General features: G+C 42.8%; 1 protein-coding gene across 7 annotated transcripts in view; it reads left to right on the top strand.

Moving 5' to 3' along the window:
* The window catches only part of mnb (minibrain), a 182,637-nt gene that overhangs the window by 156,566 nt on the left and 7,647 nt on the right, over positions 1-18,424 (top strand). For 6 of the 7 annotated variants that reach the window (XM_073082412.1, XM_073082556.1, XM_073082713.1 and 3 more), the window contains 7 exons: positions 10,278-10,466; positions 11,028-11,175; positions 12,273-12,446; positions 12,985-13,097; positions 15,841-16,050; positions 17,647-17,735; positions 18,190-18,319. In XM_073082412.1, coding sequence (XP_072938513.1) covers positions 10,278-10,466; positions 11,028-11,175; positions 12,273-12,446; positions 12,985-13,097; positions 15,841-16,050; positions 17,647-17,735; positions 18,190-18,319 — 1,053 coding nt within the window. The remainder of the gene's footprint in view (positions 1-10,277; positions 10,467-11,027; positions 11,176-12,272; positions 12,447-12,984; positions 13,098-15,840; positions 16,051-17,646; positions 17,736-18,189; positions 18,320-18,424) is intronic. The other variant, XM_073082780.1, reaches the window with a different exon arrangement.

Consider the following 18,424-nt stretch of genomic DNA (forward strand, 5'->3'; position numbering starts at 1 on the left):
ACATTACGTAAGTTTTAAGTTTAGGGATAAGACACGGTAGATGGCGCTATCGGTCGCATTTGTAGTATTTTATTAGCATTTTTAGGCATTTTTATGAAAATGGTATTTAAGGTTATGTTTTTGAGTTTTATACATGTTTTATATTTCTAAAGTTTATGTTATCTCTTAGAATATGTTTCTAGCTTCATATTGATGTAAGAATAGTAAGAATCAATTATGATAATTTCGAGATAATTAGGATTATTGACATGTGAAATGACGTAACTTGTAAATTTTTGTAATACTTTCACGAATAACTTTGTAACGAATTTAGGTATGGTAATGGAACCTATGTAGCTAGATAGGGCCAATTATGAGGATTCCAACGATGTATATAAATGCATGTGTGTAAATTTTGGGAATTAAATAAACAATGAGTGAAAACTAGGTCAGCCAAAGTGAAAATGACACGAAAATGGGCCTAAAAAAGCGCGGCTCTCTTTACGGTATTGCTCTGGGGTAGCTCAGAAAACCAGTTTTCCGGCTTAAGCATGGTCTCAGCAGAGAAGAATACGAAGAAGACTCCTGAAGAAGAAGAAGACTCCCGAAGAAGAAGAAGACTCCTGGAGAAGAAGAAGACTCCTGGGGAAGAAGAAGGAAAATCTGAAGACGGAAGCGTTCCTGCGCAAGAAGAGGAAGTAGGGGTTAGGTCGGGATAGGGTAGAGGCTTTGGCTGGCCTACACTCTTGTTTCTATTGCACGTCAATTATTGTTTCTATTGCACGTCACCCCTTCCCCGCACCTACCCTCTCTACGGCACGGGACAGGCGCAACTCCCCGACGCGACGACTATCACCACGAGCGGGCTTCCGGCGCCGGACGGAAGAAGGCCGTCCGTACAACATCACGCCCGCACCCCTATACGGTCGCAGGTTAGGTGGCGGCGTGGCATACCACCACACCGCCGAACACACAGCGCCCCGCGACAACAGCTGGTCCTTCGAGCCGGATCATCATCGTGCTAGTGGTCACATCGTCGGGTTACTGACGCCGCCATGCCAGTCACACGGAGCCAGAGGAGAACCTCGCCGCCGAAACAGTCGACTGCGCCCCGCGCCACGGAAAGCGCGCAGGGGACAACTGACTCTTCGGGGACATCGGGCACCGCAACTGAGGGTACGCTTACAACATTTGAGTCTAGAGTCACTTCAGGCACCTTGGCAACTGTTCCAGCTGCTCCAGGTGTTCCAGCTGCTCCAACTGCTGCAACAGCTGGAACCCGGAAAACGCGGTCGGTGAAGTCGACGAAACGTCGGGAGATGGAAGCCAAGCTGGAATTGGCGCGCCGACAGCTGGAAGAAGCAAAGGCAGCTGCAGAATTCGCCAAGGCGCAGTGGGAGCTGGTCCAGGTGGAGAATGAAGAGTCCGAGGTCAATGATGAAGACTGGTCGCATAACGCGAACATCCACACATGGGTGCAGTCGACGGTGGAGAGGATGTCCGGGGAGGGGCATCAGGGGGAGGTGTCCGGGGAGGGGCACCGACTGGGGTCGTCCGGGGAGGGGCGAGCCAGTCAACCTCCAGTCACTATCGTCAAGCCTAAAGACCAAGTGGAACCTTCAAGCAACGGGACCAAGGAATTGGCTGAGGCCATCATGAAGGCCATTAGTGTTGCGCCGAGGAATGCATCGCAACCTAACTACGTACATGAATTACCCGACTTCGATGGAAGAAGCGAAGAATGGATCGCCTTCAGGACGGTATATGAGGACACCGCACCGCTGTTTACGGAAGCACAGAATATGGCGCGGCTGCGGCGGTCAATTAAGGGCACGGCAAGGGAGGCTATCAAGAGCCTATTATATTCAGAGTGCCCTCCTGAAGAAGTAATAGAAGCTCTTCGTCGGAGGTTCGGAAGACCCGAAGCCCTGATCCTGATGGAACTGGAAAAGGTAAAGAATCTTCCTAGGATCAATGAAAATGCGCGCGACATCTGCGTGTTCGCCAGTCGAGTGAACAACACCGTCGCGACAATACGGGGGCTAAGAAGACCGCAGTATCTACACTCACCGGAAATGGTAAGGATTATCGTGGGTAAGATGCCGGCGGTATTGCAGTATCGGTGGTATGACTTCGCCGCCGACGCAGAAGATCAAGACCCAGACCTGGTGCATTTAATGAAGTTCCTCAACAGGGAAGCGGACCGGTGTGGACCATACGCGACGCAGGAGACTACGCAGCAGCCGCGCCAGCCTCCCAGACGTCAATTCACGAACACCACGTCCGAACAAATAGAAGATAAGAAGACCTGTCCACATTGCCAGTACGAGCATCACCTCTTCGAATGTCGCAAATTTCTACAGCTGCCAATGAAGGAACGGTGGGACGTTGCTACCAAGTCGAAGATGTGTTTCAAGTGTCTTCAAGGACGACATCGGAAGGAAACATGTCGGCGTCCACCGTGCAAGACATGTAAGCGGTGGCATCACTTCGTGCTTCATGAAGAACGATGGGATCACCCGAAGCCCGAAGAGAAGAAAGAAATTGCGAATAACGTCATGCTCCCGGTGAACACTGCAAGGACAGCGAAGGCATATTTGAAGATGGTTCCTGTTGAGCTTTATGGACCGAAGGGAGCTGCCCAGATCCTGGCGTTACTGGATGAGGGGTCAACTGTCACGCTTCTCGACTCTGCGGTTGCAAGACAAATCGGCCTCAATGGACCCGTGGAAGCACTCACCTTGGAGACCGTAGGTGGGAAGACCATCTCCAAGCAAGACTCAATGAAGGTCAACGTCAGATTGAAGGGAATGCACCAGACCAGGAAGAGAACCATCTCTGGGGCCCATACAATAGATGACATCAACCTGACGCCTCAGAGGTTGGAAATAAGAAGGATTGAAGAATGCGCTCATCTCAAGCCAATGTCGAAACAATTGTATTATGAAGAAGAGTCACCCAAGTTGTTAATCGGACAAGATAATTGGGAGCTCATCGTGTCTAGAGCCACACGCAAGGGGAAAAGAGGTCAACCCGTAGCATCATTGACCTACCTAGGGTGGGTGCTACACGGGTCCGATGGAGCAGCATCGAGACCTGTGAACTTCGTAACCTGCGCGCACGTGTCTTCTAAAGAAGAGGATTTGGAAAAGGTCATCAAGGAACACTTCGCCGAGGAATCGTTGGGGATCCAGCCACGTCGACCGACCACAGACATAGAAGAAAGGGCTCTGGCAATTTTAGAAGAGACGACAAAGAGATTGGACAATGGGCGCTTCGAGACCGGCTTGCTATGGAAAAACAAGGAAGGGAAAATGCCCGACAATTACAAGCAAGCGGAAAACTGGTTAAGGAACATCGAAAAGAAACTGGATGGGGATCCGGCACTGAAGCAGAATTATGAAAGTCGGGTAAAGAATCTCGATAGTAACGACGCAACGAGAGATGTGCCCAAGGACTTCGGGAGCGGACACAGATGGTTCAATGGACCTTCGTTCCTGGCACAAGAGGAGGAAGATTGGCCGAAACCACGTACCTTCAAGGCGGAGCTCATGGGAGAAGAGAAGGAGAGGTCAACTGTGGGGGCAACGAAGCCCGTTGATCGACATCCAACTCCGAACCCAGTCAAGTTCTCAAGTTGGACTCGACTAGTGAGAGCGACCGCAAGGGTACTACAGTTCGTCGACCTGTGCCGGAAGAAGAAACACGCAGTGAACGTGTCCCGCAAGTCTCAGCGTCAAGATCCTACCTGGAAAAGAAATAAGAAGAAAGCCAAGGTAGTAATGAAGCCCGTGAACAAGAACACCCAAGAAAGAAGATTCATTCCCCTCGAACTCGACCAAATAAGAGAAGCCGAAAAGATCCTATTACGAAGAAGCCAAGAAGAGAGCTTTCAAGATGAAGTACGCTGCGTCAAGAAGATGACGCCGTTCGAGAAGAATAGCAGGCTTAAGAAATTGGATGTCGTCATGGAAGATGGACTACTACGACTCCGAGGAAGAATCGACGCGGCAAGACACACTCGGCAAGACAAGAAACCTGTGGTGTTAGACAGCAAGCACCACATCACCAGACTGCTCATCGCGTACTACCATGAAGTATTCTACCATGGTAACCACGCGACGGTGATCAACGAGTTGAGGCAGCGCTACTGGATCCTGGGACTACGGTCTGCGGTGAGGGCGACGGTTCATCGGTGTCAGTGGTGCAAGGTGTACCGCGGCACGCTACGACTCCAGCCGATGGGGAAACTCCCGCTGGAACGGTTACGGCATGGGGAACCGCCGTTCACATGCACCGCCGTGGACTACTTCGGGCCCATGAGCATCACGGTGGGTCGGCATCATGAGAAGAGGTGGGGCGCTTTGTTTACGTGCCTCACAACCAGAGCCGTCCACGTGGAACTGGCAGCATCTCTGTCAACGGACTCCATGATCCTGGCGCTACGAAGAATGGCAGCAAGAAGGGGGATGCCGAAGACGATCTTCAGCGACAACGGCACCAACTTCGTGGGGGCCAACAAGGAACTTCAAGAAGCCCTCGCCACCCTCAACAAAGAAGACCTCATCACCACAGCCGAGCGGATGAGCATCAGGTGGAAATTCATACCACCTGGGGCTCCGAACATGGGCGGGGCATGGGAGCGCCTGGTCCGTTCCATCAAAACGGCCTTGGCGGTCACCCTCAAGGAAAGGCATCCCAAGGAAGAAGTCCTGCACACTCTGCTATTGGAGGCGGAGCACCTGGTGAACTCAAGACCTCTTATCGAAGCCGACGAAGACAACGAAGAAGGTGCCCTCACTCCCAATCACTTCTTAATTGGGAGATCCTGCGGCACAAGATTGGGAACATTCACCGACGAAGACCTCACCGGCCGGCGCACATGGAGGACAGCGCAGCGACTAGCCGACCACTTCTGGAGCAGATGGGTGAAAGAGTATCTTCCAACTCTGATCCCGAGAAGAGTCGACGCGAGAGCTGCCACAAGGGACTTGCAGTGTGGAGACACGGTCCTAATAGTGGACTCCACGCTGCCACGAGGAGCCTGGCCGAGGGGTGAGGTGGTCCGAACCTTCCCTGGGCCCGACGGTCGCACCAGGGTATTGGAGGTGCGCACTACGAGGGGCGTGTTGAAACGTCCCAGCTCCAAGTTGGTGCTACTGGTACCAGCACGACGTGATGAAGAGCAAGCGGTCAACGACACAGGCGGTGGAGCATCGACCAGCGAGCCAGACTGCGGGGAGGCGGTCGTCACGTCGAGCCACGAGCATGGAGTCGCCGGGCCAGGAGTTGGTGCTACGCACGAGGGGGAGGATGTCGGCGACTGACTAACGATATTTTATGAATAATTGTAATTAAATTGTGTTTTAAGTCTGACTGAATATGTTTGTATAAGTTAAATAAGAAAAATACATTACGTAAGTTTTAAGTTTAGGGATAAGACACGGTAGATGGCGCTATCGGTCGCATTTGTAGTATTTTATTAGCATTTTTAGGCATTTTTATGAAAATGGTATTTAAGGTTATGTTTTTGAGTTTTATACATGTTTTATATTTCTAAAGTTTATGTTATCTCTTAGAATATGTTTCTAGCTTCATATTGATGTAAGAATAGTAAGAATCAATTATGATAATTTCAAGATAATTAGGATTATTGACATGTGAAATGACGTAACTTGTAAATTTTTGTAATACTTTCACGAATAACTTTGTAACGAATTTAGGTATGGTAATGGAACCTATGTAGCTAGATAGGGCCAATTATGAGGATTCCAACGATGTATAATACATGTGTGTAAATTTTGGGAATTAAATAAACAATGAGTGAAAACTAGGTCAGCCAAAGTGAAAATGACACGAAAATGGGCCTAAAAAAGCGCGGCTCTCTTTACGGTATTGCTCTGGGGTAGCTCAGAAAACCAGTTTTCCGGCTTAAGCATGGTCTCAGCAGAGAAGAATACGAAGAAGACTCCTGAAGAAGAAGAAGACTCCCGAAGAAGAAGAAGACTCCTGGAGAAGAAGAAGACTCCTGGGGAAGAAGAAGGAAAATCTGAAGACGGAAGCGTTCCTGCGCAAGAAGAGGAAGTAGGGGTTAGGTCGGGATAGGGTAGAGGCTTTGGCTGGCCTACACTCTTGTTTCTATTGCACGTCAATTATTGTTTCTATTGCACGTCACCCCTTCCCCGCACCTACCCTCTCTACGGCACGGGACAGGCGCAACTCCCCGACGCGACGACTATCACCACGAGCGGGCTTCCGGCGCCGGACGGAAGAAGGCCGTCCGTACAACATCACGCCCGCACCCCTATACGGTCGCAGGTTAGGTGGCGGCGTGGCATACCACCACACCGCCGAACACACAGCGCCCCGCGACAACAGAGTGTATTTCAGAACGCTATCAATTAAAACACGAGAACAACCTCAGTCAGCGAGATGAGCGAAGGTTTCGAAATCCCTTAAATATTGCTCCTTCCATTAGCGGAAACCGGATTCGAAAGGTCGCTCGATTAATCAATTGCGGACATAATGAAGTAACCTAGATTGCGCATAATAGACGAAAGACAGGCCACTCACAATAGATAGGATTAGACGTTTTAGAAGCGTGAAGGGATTGGGGTCGTCAGCCAAGTGGCGGCGTGCCTCGGCCTGTAAGAATCATCCACAATGACAGCTGTCATGTCTACAAAGACAACCGAGGTAGCTATTTCGTATCAATCAGATAAGATTTTAATACGTCGCAACAATTGTTAATCCCCTGTTATTTTGAAAGGTTTTGTAACTGGCAGGTTGTATTACATGCTTAGTATTAGAAGTCGTAGTGGTGGTGGTAATTTAAATTTAGAACTAGTTAGTTTCCAATTGTGTTTTATCTAAAACAATTATACTTAGCTGATAGGGGTTTCATCCAGTGTTTGTAACAGTTGACGCAAAATGGTACACCGCTGAGAGTGGAATTTTGGTGATCAGGAGTACTTATATAGGTAATATAAGATTAAAAATTCAATGTTTCCGGGCTTCTCCATGTCCTTTTATTGCGACACAACAAATGGTAACTTGTCATATTCCATTAATTCCACACAGTCGCGACATTCTAAATAATAACACAATTTTGATGTTAGTATTGAATTATTAAAAGTGTATATGAACAATCAAATAAAACAATTTTATTAGTTAAATGGTCTTAACCGTTACAGTGCCTAAAACGTCACGCGAGCAATTAACATATTGACTTTCCATATTGGAACATTTAACATAAATTAAATGTATGAATATGCCGCTAACGGATGTTTTGTGTAATTAAGCGAACTGCATTATAACAGGACTCCAATAAATTCCACCGCTAAACGGGTGTTGATACATCGGCAATCATTATTGTACTGTTTGTTTAGAAACAATTCCCACGACGAAACCGTTAATCAAATGAAATTGGGCACGAACGTAATGTATTATGTTGTAGATAAAAAAAGGTTAATAAACCATTTCTTGACCATTAAAGCTGTTTTAATGATAGCCGATTTATCGCTCAAAATGCTGTTAATTCAAAGTGTTCAATTCACGCTTCGTTATTCCGTGAGAAAGGAAACCCATTATGATTTCTTAAAGTTTTCGCCGCTGTCGCCGGCGATTTGACGGAGATTGCAACAAGTTTATTTTAAACCTTCGTAACAAATTTCAAACAATACCAGCTCAACAATATTTGATTCACTGCAAACTTATTCACTAAGCTAAGCTGCACACATATATTCTGATGAATTTGCTTTTGTTGCTCAAACTCATGAGGTGAAGAGCGTGCGAGCTCAATAGCGAATGTTTATAATAAATTCACGAAGTTTTCATAGTGGCGCGCTTACGTCGAGATATAGTTAGCAGATTTGAATTGAACCCGGCGCGGCTACGACCGACAGCCGGCGGCCGAGCAAGTTGCGCTCTTCGCGCTCCCATCTCCGGCTCCGTTCATTAGATAGTTAACCGACAACCAAATAGTGGATCACGTCCCGCTATCAGGTGCGCTGCAAACAAAACGCTGAATAGAGGCCGGGTTAAACATGCACGACGGGTGTACGGGTATAATTAAAGTTTAGGAGACGCTCACGTCGCCCGTTAACCTCGTTATCGGGCGCTGGAAGTGGGTGAGACGGTGCGGGGCGGGAGCCAGCCTCGGGGTGGGGGGAAACGGGGAAAATCAATGACAGCCACCGCGCGCCGTCTCACCCCGGCCCGACGCGCTCATCTCGCCACGTGCCGCGGTCACTGGCCCGCCTCGCTCGCCACCGCGCCACTCCACGGACCTCTCCAGCACCCGCTGATTGATGATGCGATCATGCCACCGACGAACCGCCGTCGACATCGACAACACTGACCTTAGCTACGGAAATTATCCCCCTCGATACCACCCTTCGATCAAACACCGAAGCCAAGAAAGTACCCGAGTGCCTACTTCATGCGTCACATAAACGTCGCGTGGACGATTTTATCCGCGCGAGTGGCTTAGCATCAGTCAACAACGGTTATAGGTGGGGTGGCTATATAACGAAGCCTCGCCGGTCGTCGGGCCGCCCGGCCGCCTGTAAAATATACTCTGTATTAGGTATGTAGGTCGCAGACTGAAATTTGGGTTATCGTTTGGCCGCGTCGATATGCGACACTTCCGCCACGCTGCGAATGCTATGCAGTCGCCAATAATATTGCCCCGCTATGTAAGTTACGTAACCGGGGCCCCGAATGCCCGATATTGTAGGTAGGTCATGTGACGCAGCTCTGACGCATCGATCATGTGTCTGATGCTTTGCGGCGCGTCGGCGTCGGGATCTCTCGCCTCCAACCGGCCGATTAGCTGCGAACACAACAAACAAACAAATGTTATATACACCTATACTTTTATAACAATATTACACGTTATTGATCAAATATCATGTCATGAGATCATGAGACTCTCGCACTGGCCGCATCTAATTACACGCGATCATCGTGAATACAATGAGTCATAATTATCTAGACGAGTCTGGACGGTGCCGCATAAAAAACCGGTAGCAATGAACTGCCTAGTCCCAAATCCATGCGTTCGGTACGAATGTTTTATATGAGCGTATCGCGAGCGTCGTCGATCAATGTCAACCGCATATTTAGGTCAACGTCCGTCAGCCGAATTCCCGCGCTCCTCGGCTCGTCATTTCCTATAACGCATGCGATGGGCCTTTTATTGTAGCCGCCGCGCCGCCGCCCCGCATACAAGTATTATGTGTCGCTTTCAACTTTTTCACGAGCCTTTTTTGTTGTTGACATTTATTAGCCTGTATATCCAACAAACATATGATCAAAGGGAGGGTATCGCAATCAGATTATCAAGCGGAGCGAAAAATTCTGATTCTATGTAAATTGTATTTATAATTATTATTATTGTCGTTGGATAGAATTGTCTGTGGTTACATTTGTTTTGTGTTATTTTTGTTACTTGTCAGAATGACACTCGTGTAATGGTTATCGACCAAATGTTATTATACGAAACACGGACGTGGTTTATTAATAAAAACTGGGCAACAATAAATCGACGATAAAGAAACACAAGGTGCATAAATAGACCAATTGTTACCACTTTAGTGTAGCTAATAACTACTTGTCACTACATTCATTGACTTCTATTACATATCGTTTGTTTATCGACGCTTTATTTATCAATATGAAATCAGTAGGTATATGTGTAATATCAGCTGTTTTCAAGTTTATATTAGCGGTGCGTTTATAACCTAGATAGTAGGGCCAACCGAGATATTAGGAGAGATTAGGCTCCGTAAATTTACTATGCACAAAGGTCCAATGCTTCCAACTTATCCCATCAGTGGGATCGTTGTAAGCCTTGCCAAGTAGTAGGTATTGAACTTGCAGGGATCAAATGGAAAAATATATTTTCCCTTGACCTTATCTCGACCTCTTGAATGTCAATGACACCTTGAAATTTTTCCGTTTTGGTTCAAAACAACGTTAACTTTACTAATATAAGCCAAATGTATTGGAAACATAGAACGTTTAGTTTGTATTATTTATGAGAATCGTAAATTTTGAAGAGCATCGTTCGGTGTATGGTTTGGGGTACCGGTCTTGTAAGGTATATATAATTGAGAAATATTAGAAAAGTGAAACTTTTATTAGTTTATTTGTTGTTTTAAATAGTCAGCATTTTCAGGAAATCCTAATACTAGTCCATTTTTTATCGTATTCCATACATTTCTTAAGCAATCATATTTCCCACCAACATATTTGAAACAATAAAAATTAAAACGTTCACCTTTCTCTTGTTCCAGGTATATTATGCTAAGAAGAAGCGGAGAGCGCAACAGTACCTGGGTGATGACGGTTCACATAAGAAGGAGAGGAAGTTATACAATGACGGGTACGACGATGACAACCACGACTACATCATCAAACAGGGGGAGAAGTTCCTCGACCGGTACGAGATCTCGTCACCGATTGGGAAAGGATCCTTTGGACAGGTGAGGAATTCAGTTTATTTTCGACACGAACATTCGAAACTGTGATCATTTGAATTGACGTCTTGCTGAAAGTCGCACTTTGAAAACCCAGAAAGGCAGTTGGGTTTTGTGAGGGTATATTTTCATATCACTTGTTTTAACACTGAAATAAAACAACGAGAAGAAATCTGAGTCATATAAACCATAAAGTTCTTCATAGAGTTCTTGAAGATGTGAGAAGAGGCGCAATTTCATCCCGTGCGGTTTTATGTTTGAAAAGTCGGTAAAAGGTGATAATTCTGTTTTAGTTGTTCAGAACAGCGTCTTAACACAACTTTTGGAATTCTTGCTGAGGGTTAAATGTGTTTCTACCCAAAAGCTTTCACTCGGCAAGCGTGATACACTAATACAATTTGTTTATACTTAAAACTCAGCAGCGCAATCATTGCTGTTGTTATGCGGTTCAATCATCGTTATGTCAATAATTATTTATATTATGTTTCAAAGAATGATGTAACGGAATCTTTTGAGATGTTCATTTTTTATACACCTGTGAATCTTATTATCAATATTTAATTTCAGGTTGTGAAAGCGTACGACCACGAGGAGCAGTGTCAAGTAGCGATAAAAATAATTAAGAATAAGAAACCCTTCCTAAACCAGGCACAAATAGAAGTCAAGTTACTAGAAATGATGAACAGAGCAGACGCTGAAAATAAGTATTATATAGGTGAGTTTATTTCATTAGTAGGAATAAGAAGTAAAAAAATCGTTCCGGCCATCGTATAAGTTAATAAACCTGAAGAAAAAGATAGATATTCTTACTTTAGTCGCCTACACACATTTAACTAGAACATACCAACTCCTAACTTTACTGTTATGAGGTAGAAGTAGATGTCACAGTTGCGCTATCGCTAGAACATACCAACTCCTAACTCTACTGTTATGAGGTAGAAGTACATGTCACAGTGGCGGTATCGCAGAAGAATCACGAATGGTTTAACCTTCTTCAATTATTACTATGAGGTAGAATTCACAATGACTGGCATGATTCTATAGTCAAATAAATAAGAGTTCTACCAACTTTGTACCTCGTAATTTCTCAATAACGTCGAATTATACGTAACACAATTTAATTAAGTATAACAAATGATTTAACTAACTTTTAAAACGAAGTAGAACGATTCAAATCGCGGACAATAATAATTTTATAGCAATGCGGTTACAGTTACGGCATTGTTTTTGTTGATATTATATTCATAAACCGTTTCTTGTAAATATCGTTCAAGTCAATAGAGTGAAGTAAAACGCTTGAAATTGTACCCCATAATTCAGTTATTGTATTTATAAGCGCGCGTGAAGGCCGTGCGAAAATGTGATACCGGTACGGATTACAAAGTTGAATTTATTCGCTTCGAGTGTTTTAGAGATAATCGGCTAATTGTTTCTGTATTGTTTCGTTTTTTGATTTGATTTAATATTCTCTGACAATTGTTTTTGTCGTACGTTTCAATTTAAGTTGAGTTAATGTGTACGGCTATAAGTTTGGTAAAGTTGTTTTGTTTTGTAATCAAGCCTCGAATGTGTAGTGATGGATTTAAGACGTGGAACTCATTTTCCTTATTATTCATATAATTATGTAATCAATAAACATGTCTGCTACACAGCTAGTTGTGTATCTGTCTTCCCCAGTGTCTGAGGAAGCCAGAATGCTTATCAAATTATAATTGTAGGTGCAATATGTAACGGATTTTATGGGGGTGACATACCCCTTTTTAATAAAGATTAAAAAAACAATCATTAATATAAAATTTCTTTGTGTTCCAGTGAAACTCAAACGCCACTTTATGTGGCGGAACCACCTGTGCCTAGTGTTCGAGTTGCTCTCGTACAACCTGTACGATCTGCTGCGCAACACCAACTTCCGCGGCGTCTCGCTCAACCTAACGCGCAAGTTCGCGCAGCAGCTGTGCACCGCGTTACTGTTCCTTAGTCAACCTGGTGAGTGTGTATACTGTGTGGGTGGCTGTACACTATGTTCTATTTTATGTCTGAAGATGAGAGTGGATATCTGATGGTAAGAAGTCACTGTTGCCTATGGTCATTTGCAATACCAGAGGCGTCATGCCGGCTTACAACTTTCCTAGCCTTAATCCTGACAGGCTAGAGCTGGTCTGATGGTAGGCACCGGCGCCTATGAAGATTCGCAACGCTGGAATAAGGTGCTTAGCATTATTGGCTTTAAAAGAGGGTTCCGTTAATATAGTAGTAGTTCAAAGAGTTCCATGACATAGCGATCCTGGAATGACTTAGAAGGAAGCAACTGTTGTACGTGCGCGAATTTTTGAAGACACGCGTCCAATTCCTGCATATGGAGCCATATCGCTCGACGAATAGAATATTTTGTAATTAAATGTTTCTTAACCGAATTTATAGTTGGTCATCAAATTGTCAGTACTAAAATACCAGTCCTAAAATAAGAGTAGAGTAAAATCTGCAAAACCAAATATTAAAAGCAATGTTTTTTCTTCTTTTTCAGAACTAAATATAATTCACTGTGATCTTAAGCCAGAAAATATCCTCCTATGCAACCCGAAGAGGTCAGCAATCAAAATTGTTGACTTCGGCAGTTCGTGTCAACTAGGTCAAAGGGTGAGTAGCATATTCTCAAAAATTTATTATTTTTGTATTATAAGTATACGTTTATAATGTTTTGTCAAAGTTAAGCTTTGACAAAATATTATAGAAAATTTTAACATTATTAGCTTAGTTGTAATTGTGTGGATAGTAACATCAGTTGCAAATTTTTTTTCATACACTTTTCAAACTTATCACATTTTGTAAAGAGCTACATATCCATGGGCATTATGTATCTATTCATCCATATAATCACATTTTCTTTTTTAAAAAGTACACATAAAATAAAAACTAAGTAAACCTTATTAATGTCACATAATCTCAAACTACGTTTATTTATAAAAGCACTTAGAGCATCGCGTACAAATTAATGGAATTACCTATAACACTTATTAAAGATTGTCTGGAGGCCTTCGCAAGGTTTAAAAATTAAAACCCATTAGCTACTAGCCTGTATAATTCATAGTTTTATAAATATGGTTTATTTAGATGCGTAAGGGCGTTTGCGTAATTCCACTCCTACGCAAATTGGATATTATCAATGAAAGTTGTAAACTTACGATTCGGAAGATATATTCCTTATATTTAGTCAATTCAAATTGTCAATGGACTTCAAAAATCAACCCCTAAAACGTTGTGGGTGTAAAAACCCTAATATGGAAATTTCTAAACTATTGAGGGAAATAGGTGGGTGTTTATAAGTATTTAGGATCTGTTGCAGTTATAATTATTCGGGTATCATTGTTTCCTGGCACCAAAATATAATTTGACAAAATAAGGGATGATAAACTAGTTATACTACAAATCATTGAAATTCAAACAAGAATAATTAACAAGATTTTGCCTAGCTGACTGAGAGTCGAACCCGAGACTGATATCAGGCCGGTATGATAATCACTGCTTCACACGGTCACGTCAAATTTACAAACTCCAAATTCATATGTACCTATTTTTGAAGATATGTACATATGCAAATTTCATTGATAAAATTGTTGTTAAACAGTCATACGTCACGCAAAGGAAGCGAGTAATGATTTAATATCTCGACACCCGACACATACGTACAATGTACATACATACTACCTTATCTGAACGTATTCGCTATTCACACCATTTATTGGCCCGCCACGGTCGTGTGTAAGGGCTCTCGACCTCCGTCGAAAGCAAGCTATACGATACGACGGTATTAAACTTCCTCTATTGAAGTTAGGCACAACGGTTCATTTATTAATCAACCCCGCAATATGATAGACCCCGTCGATGTATTACATTCGCCCCGAGGTGTTCCCTGAATATCGAATCAGATTACGTTGACGGGATATTTCTATGGGCGCGTACGACGGTATGACTTTTTTGTCGCTTTAGTTCAGTTTTAATAACAGTCTTTAAAGAATTATTTTATTTTAATATTCTTAGGTATACAAAGTATTCATGTACCGCGTGATGAAACGGTTGCTATCCTAGTTTAACACGCAAAAGGTTGAATCTTTGGCAAGACAGAATTTTGAGTGCTTGTCTTGATGTTTGTGGGAATCTTAATGACATGGCCGTCCTATAGGGTACCTTAATGTAGAGGTAAAAAAGCCTCAAAACACTTCCTATACTTATAGTAGATCGTGATTTGAAGCCTCGCAAAAGTTTTAGAAAAAAGTACCAAAAAGTACATAAATGTATATTATTTGTATTATTGTAAGCAACTCATTCAACGTAGTATCTTTGGATATGATAACTAAATGATGCATGAAAGATAAATGGTAAATAAAATTTTGCTTAATTATAGATATTGTAAATTTTTCCTGTATACATATCTACAGTTTCAACATATTTCAATTAGAATTTTGTGCCTTAACGTCCCCGTTTCACGGAGTCCATACGCAATATACGCTAATTGTTGAGATAAATCATATCGGAGCCTTCTGATTCAGTGGGCGATCGGGCAAGGGTTATCGTTATTGCGCGTTAAATATTATATTAATTTGATTACATTACCGAGACCTCATCGGCGGCGTAAACGTATTTTGATATATTATTATCGTGGTAAGTTTATTTTATTGGCGTTAGGACCTCTATGGACTGATAGCGCGGGTAATTAATTAAACTAATTGAGACCGAAGTGCGACATTGGGATGCTACGGTTGAAATGTAACGGTACGGTCGTGTTTTGTTATTAGTGTACGGTTATTGGCTGAATTGATTTGGTGTTTAGGTTTTTTCGGACTTACCGATGATTGGTTTAACGTTAATCGGAATGTGTGATTGTCTTAGCCCTGTATTTTAATAATGGATAATATCATTGACAATTTGCTTGGTATAGTATAGTGATATCGCATTCAGTTATTTTTTATTTATCAAAAAAAACGGCACAAAAATAGCAATTAGTATTTTCTACCAATCAATTTTCTGATCGGTTTATAGTGTTCCAGGTTCGATTCCTGATATTAGACGAACTCTTAATCACGAAAGATTCTTGTGTACCTGTGTTCCGGATAAACACAAAATCCTAGTATGAAACTTTTTTTTCTACAATTTCAATCACAAAAATTTTAGTGCGTATGGGTTCTTGTGATGAACTGAAGACTTCAAATAATCTAACTAAATTATAATACTCTCTAATGTAAATTCTTAATGATTAAGGGTGGTGGTCATCCAGATTAGCTACGATGCGTGTCATCATTTACTAGCACCGTATGTAACATTGTGTGTGACATATGTATATGAAAAAAAAACAAGAATAATAAACTTGAACTTCCCATTCCAGATATACCAATACATCCAGTCAAGGTTCTACCGGTCACCCGAGGTGCTACTGGGCATACCTTACGACCTGGCGATCGACATGTGGTCGCTCGGTTGCATACTGGTCGAGATGCACACGGGGGAGCCACTGTTCAGCGGCGCTAACGAGGTCGACCAGATGAACAAGATCGTCGAGGTGTTGGGCATGCCGCCGGATCACCTGCTCGATCAGGTTAGTGGAATAAGTGTGACTCTTTAAGCATTCAATAGTAGAATGTGCGTCAAACTGCTAGTCCGCTCCGAATATCTTGCTACCTTGCCTTTACGTGCCTTTACGTTGCTACGGAGTATATGCTTTTAGTTGTGTTCGACCGGATAGGCTCTCTGACTGACACCTGCGCGCATTAACTTCAGAGCGGACTTGAAGTTTTGCGCGGACTATACGTATCTGCACTTGGCTATGGTCTAAGATCCCACATGCACATTAATTACTTGGCTATAGTTTCTTCTTGAGTTATATGCGTATAAAACGATGAAGGTTTAACTGTGAAACTTGTGAAATGGATTGATTATGATGATTGTCTTACTAAGTAATAGATTTCGGGTCTACCTTCAAAAACGTCCCAACTAAAAGTGCTACAAAACTGAATAACTGATACAGTGACTGACTAGGTGTAGTTTGACCAAGCAGCGGACCAAACGGTAAGGGCATTTCGTGTCATAAAATTGTACAGATTTATTTTGCAAAGCAAAAGGGTAACGGGGCGCGTGTATTTAGAAATTAGAGTAATAGACTATTAAAAACCTCTAGAACTGAAATTCTATTTAAGGTAAGGTGGGTTACAGATATAGTTCGCTACTTATAACCAATTGAACCACGTATATTTCCTCCGCCGTTTTACAATGTAAAATCACAAATTACGCGTCAACACGTCAACAACGACACACGATCACCGAACAACGTAACGCGCTCACCACCACTCATAGTACGTCTCGGAACAAACAATAGTCAATACTCGTATGTACCGATGTACCTACACCACACATGTAATTGTATATAAATAAAATACTTGATAATATCGTAGACAACCCGCGTGTTATAGTAGTGATACCATACTTATTTTATTTATCAAAAATTGTACTTGTACCACAAGAATAGCAAATAACATTTTCTACCAGTAAATTTTTCGATCGATTTGTAGTGTCGATCAGTTTAAGTGATCGATTCCCGATTGATCTTGGAGGAGGTCATAGTCATAAAATATTTTCTGTACTTGTACTTTTATAACGTACGTCGCAGTCACAATCACACAAACACGCGACACTCATAGTATGTCTCAGAACAAACAATATGTACCGTACGTACCACCCCACATGTAATTGTGTGACTGTTCTTAATGGAGATAGTTTGACCTAGTTACATTGTTATTGGGATTGAAAGCGAGTTTAATGATGTACGGTAATAATTAACATCCCGAGACGTATTGGTCGGTGTAATTTATTGAATTGTAACCTTATAATTTGTTTGTGTGTGGGATATAATTTATGCGTCTGTGGTGTACTCATATCGAATATACGGAATTGTTTATTAAGGTGGAAAAACTTCGTGGTTCGACCCCGGAAACAATAATTATATCTGGCTTGTGACAGCTGTGTTAAGAGCCGCTATGTTTTGTTTTCAAGGGTGGTAAAGGACAGGACGGACATTTATATGAGGCATTCCAGCTTAGTCTTTAAGAGGACATTAGATTAGACTAGAGAAGATATTGTGCTGTGGATGATGGTGATGTTTTTGTAATCTATATTAATAGAAATATTATTGTTACAGGCTCACAAAACTAGAAAGTTCTTTGATAAATTACCAGCCTCCGAAGGTGGAGGCTACGTACTGAAGAAAGTCAATGGGAAAGACGGCAGGTAAGTTTGAAAAAAATGTATATTAATTGACATAAACGATATAATTGTAGCACTCGTGATTAGTGTGGGGCTGTGTTTAGTAATCGTTACTTATTTACCGCAAGGGTTGTAGAATCCTTCGCACTTATAACAGTGTTAACTGTCCAGGATTCCCCGGAATATGTAAGGTAGACAATTAAACGAGGCATTCCAATTTTTTTCGGAGGAGTATTAATGCATCCGTGGCTGACTTTAGGAATAGAATCCTATACATGTAGTTAACATGGGCGGAAGTTTAAAAGACTAGTTGAGAATGAATATCTTTAACATTCGTCTTATAAATTACTTAACAAACCCTTAAACTAGTCTAAAAAGATTATAAGTTGACATAACACTATAAATTCATTATTTCTTAGAGTTTAAAGTTTAAATAAATGCAACTGGTTCTCAAAGTGTTTGTGTGTGTGTGTTCCAGCGGCTACAGGAAGTACCGCGCGGCGGGCACGCGGCGGCTGCACGACATCCTCGGCGTGGAGGGCGGCGGGCCGGCCGCGCGCCGCCGCGGCGAGCCCGGACACTCCGTCTCCGACTACCTCAAGTTTAAGGTGGGTTTGGGAACCGCTTAGTATGTGATGTTGTTTTGTTCTGTGGGATGTGGTTGGACGGGAAACTCGGAATTTTAGGAAGTGAAGGTTTAAAGCGAGTTGGGG

Source organism: Epargyreus clarus, unplaced genomic scaffold, assembly GCF_041222505.1.
Source record: "Epargyreus clarus isolate Ecla_fem2 unplaced genomic scaffold, WU_Ecla_fem_2.2 ptg000001l, whole genome shotgun sequence".
NCBI classification, from domain to species: domain Eukaryota; kingdom Metazoa; phylum Arthropoda; class Insecta; order Lepidoptera; family Hesperiidae; genus Epargyreus; species Epargyreus clarus.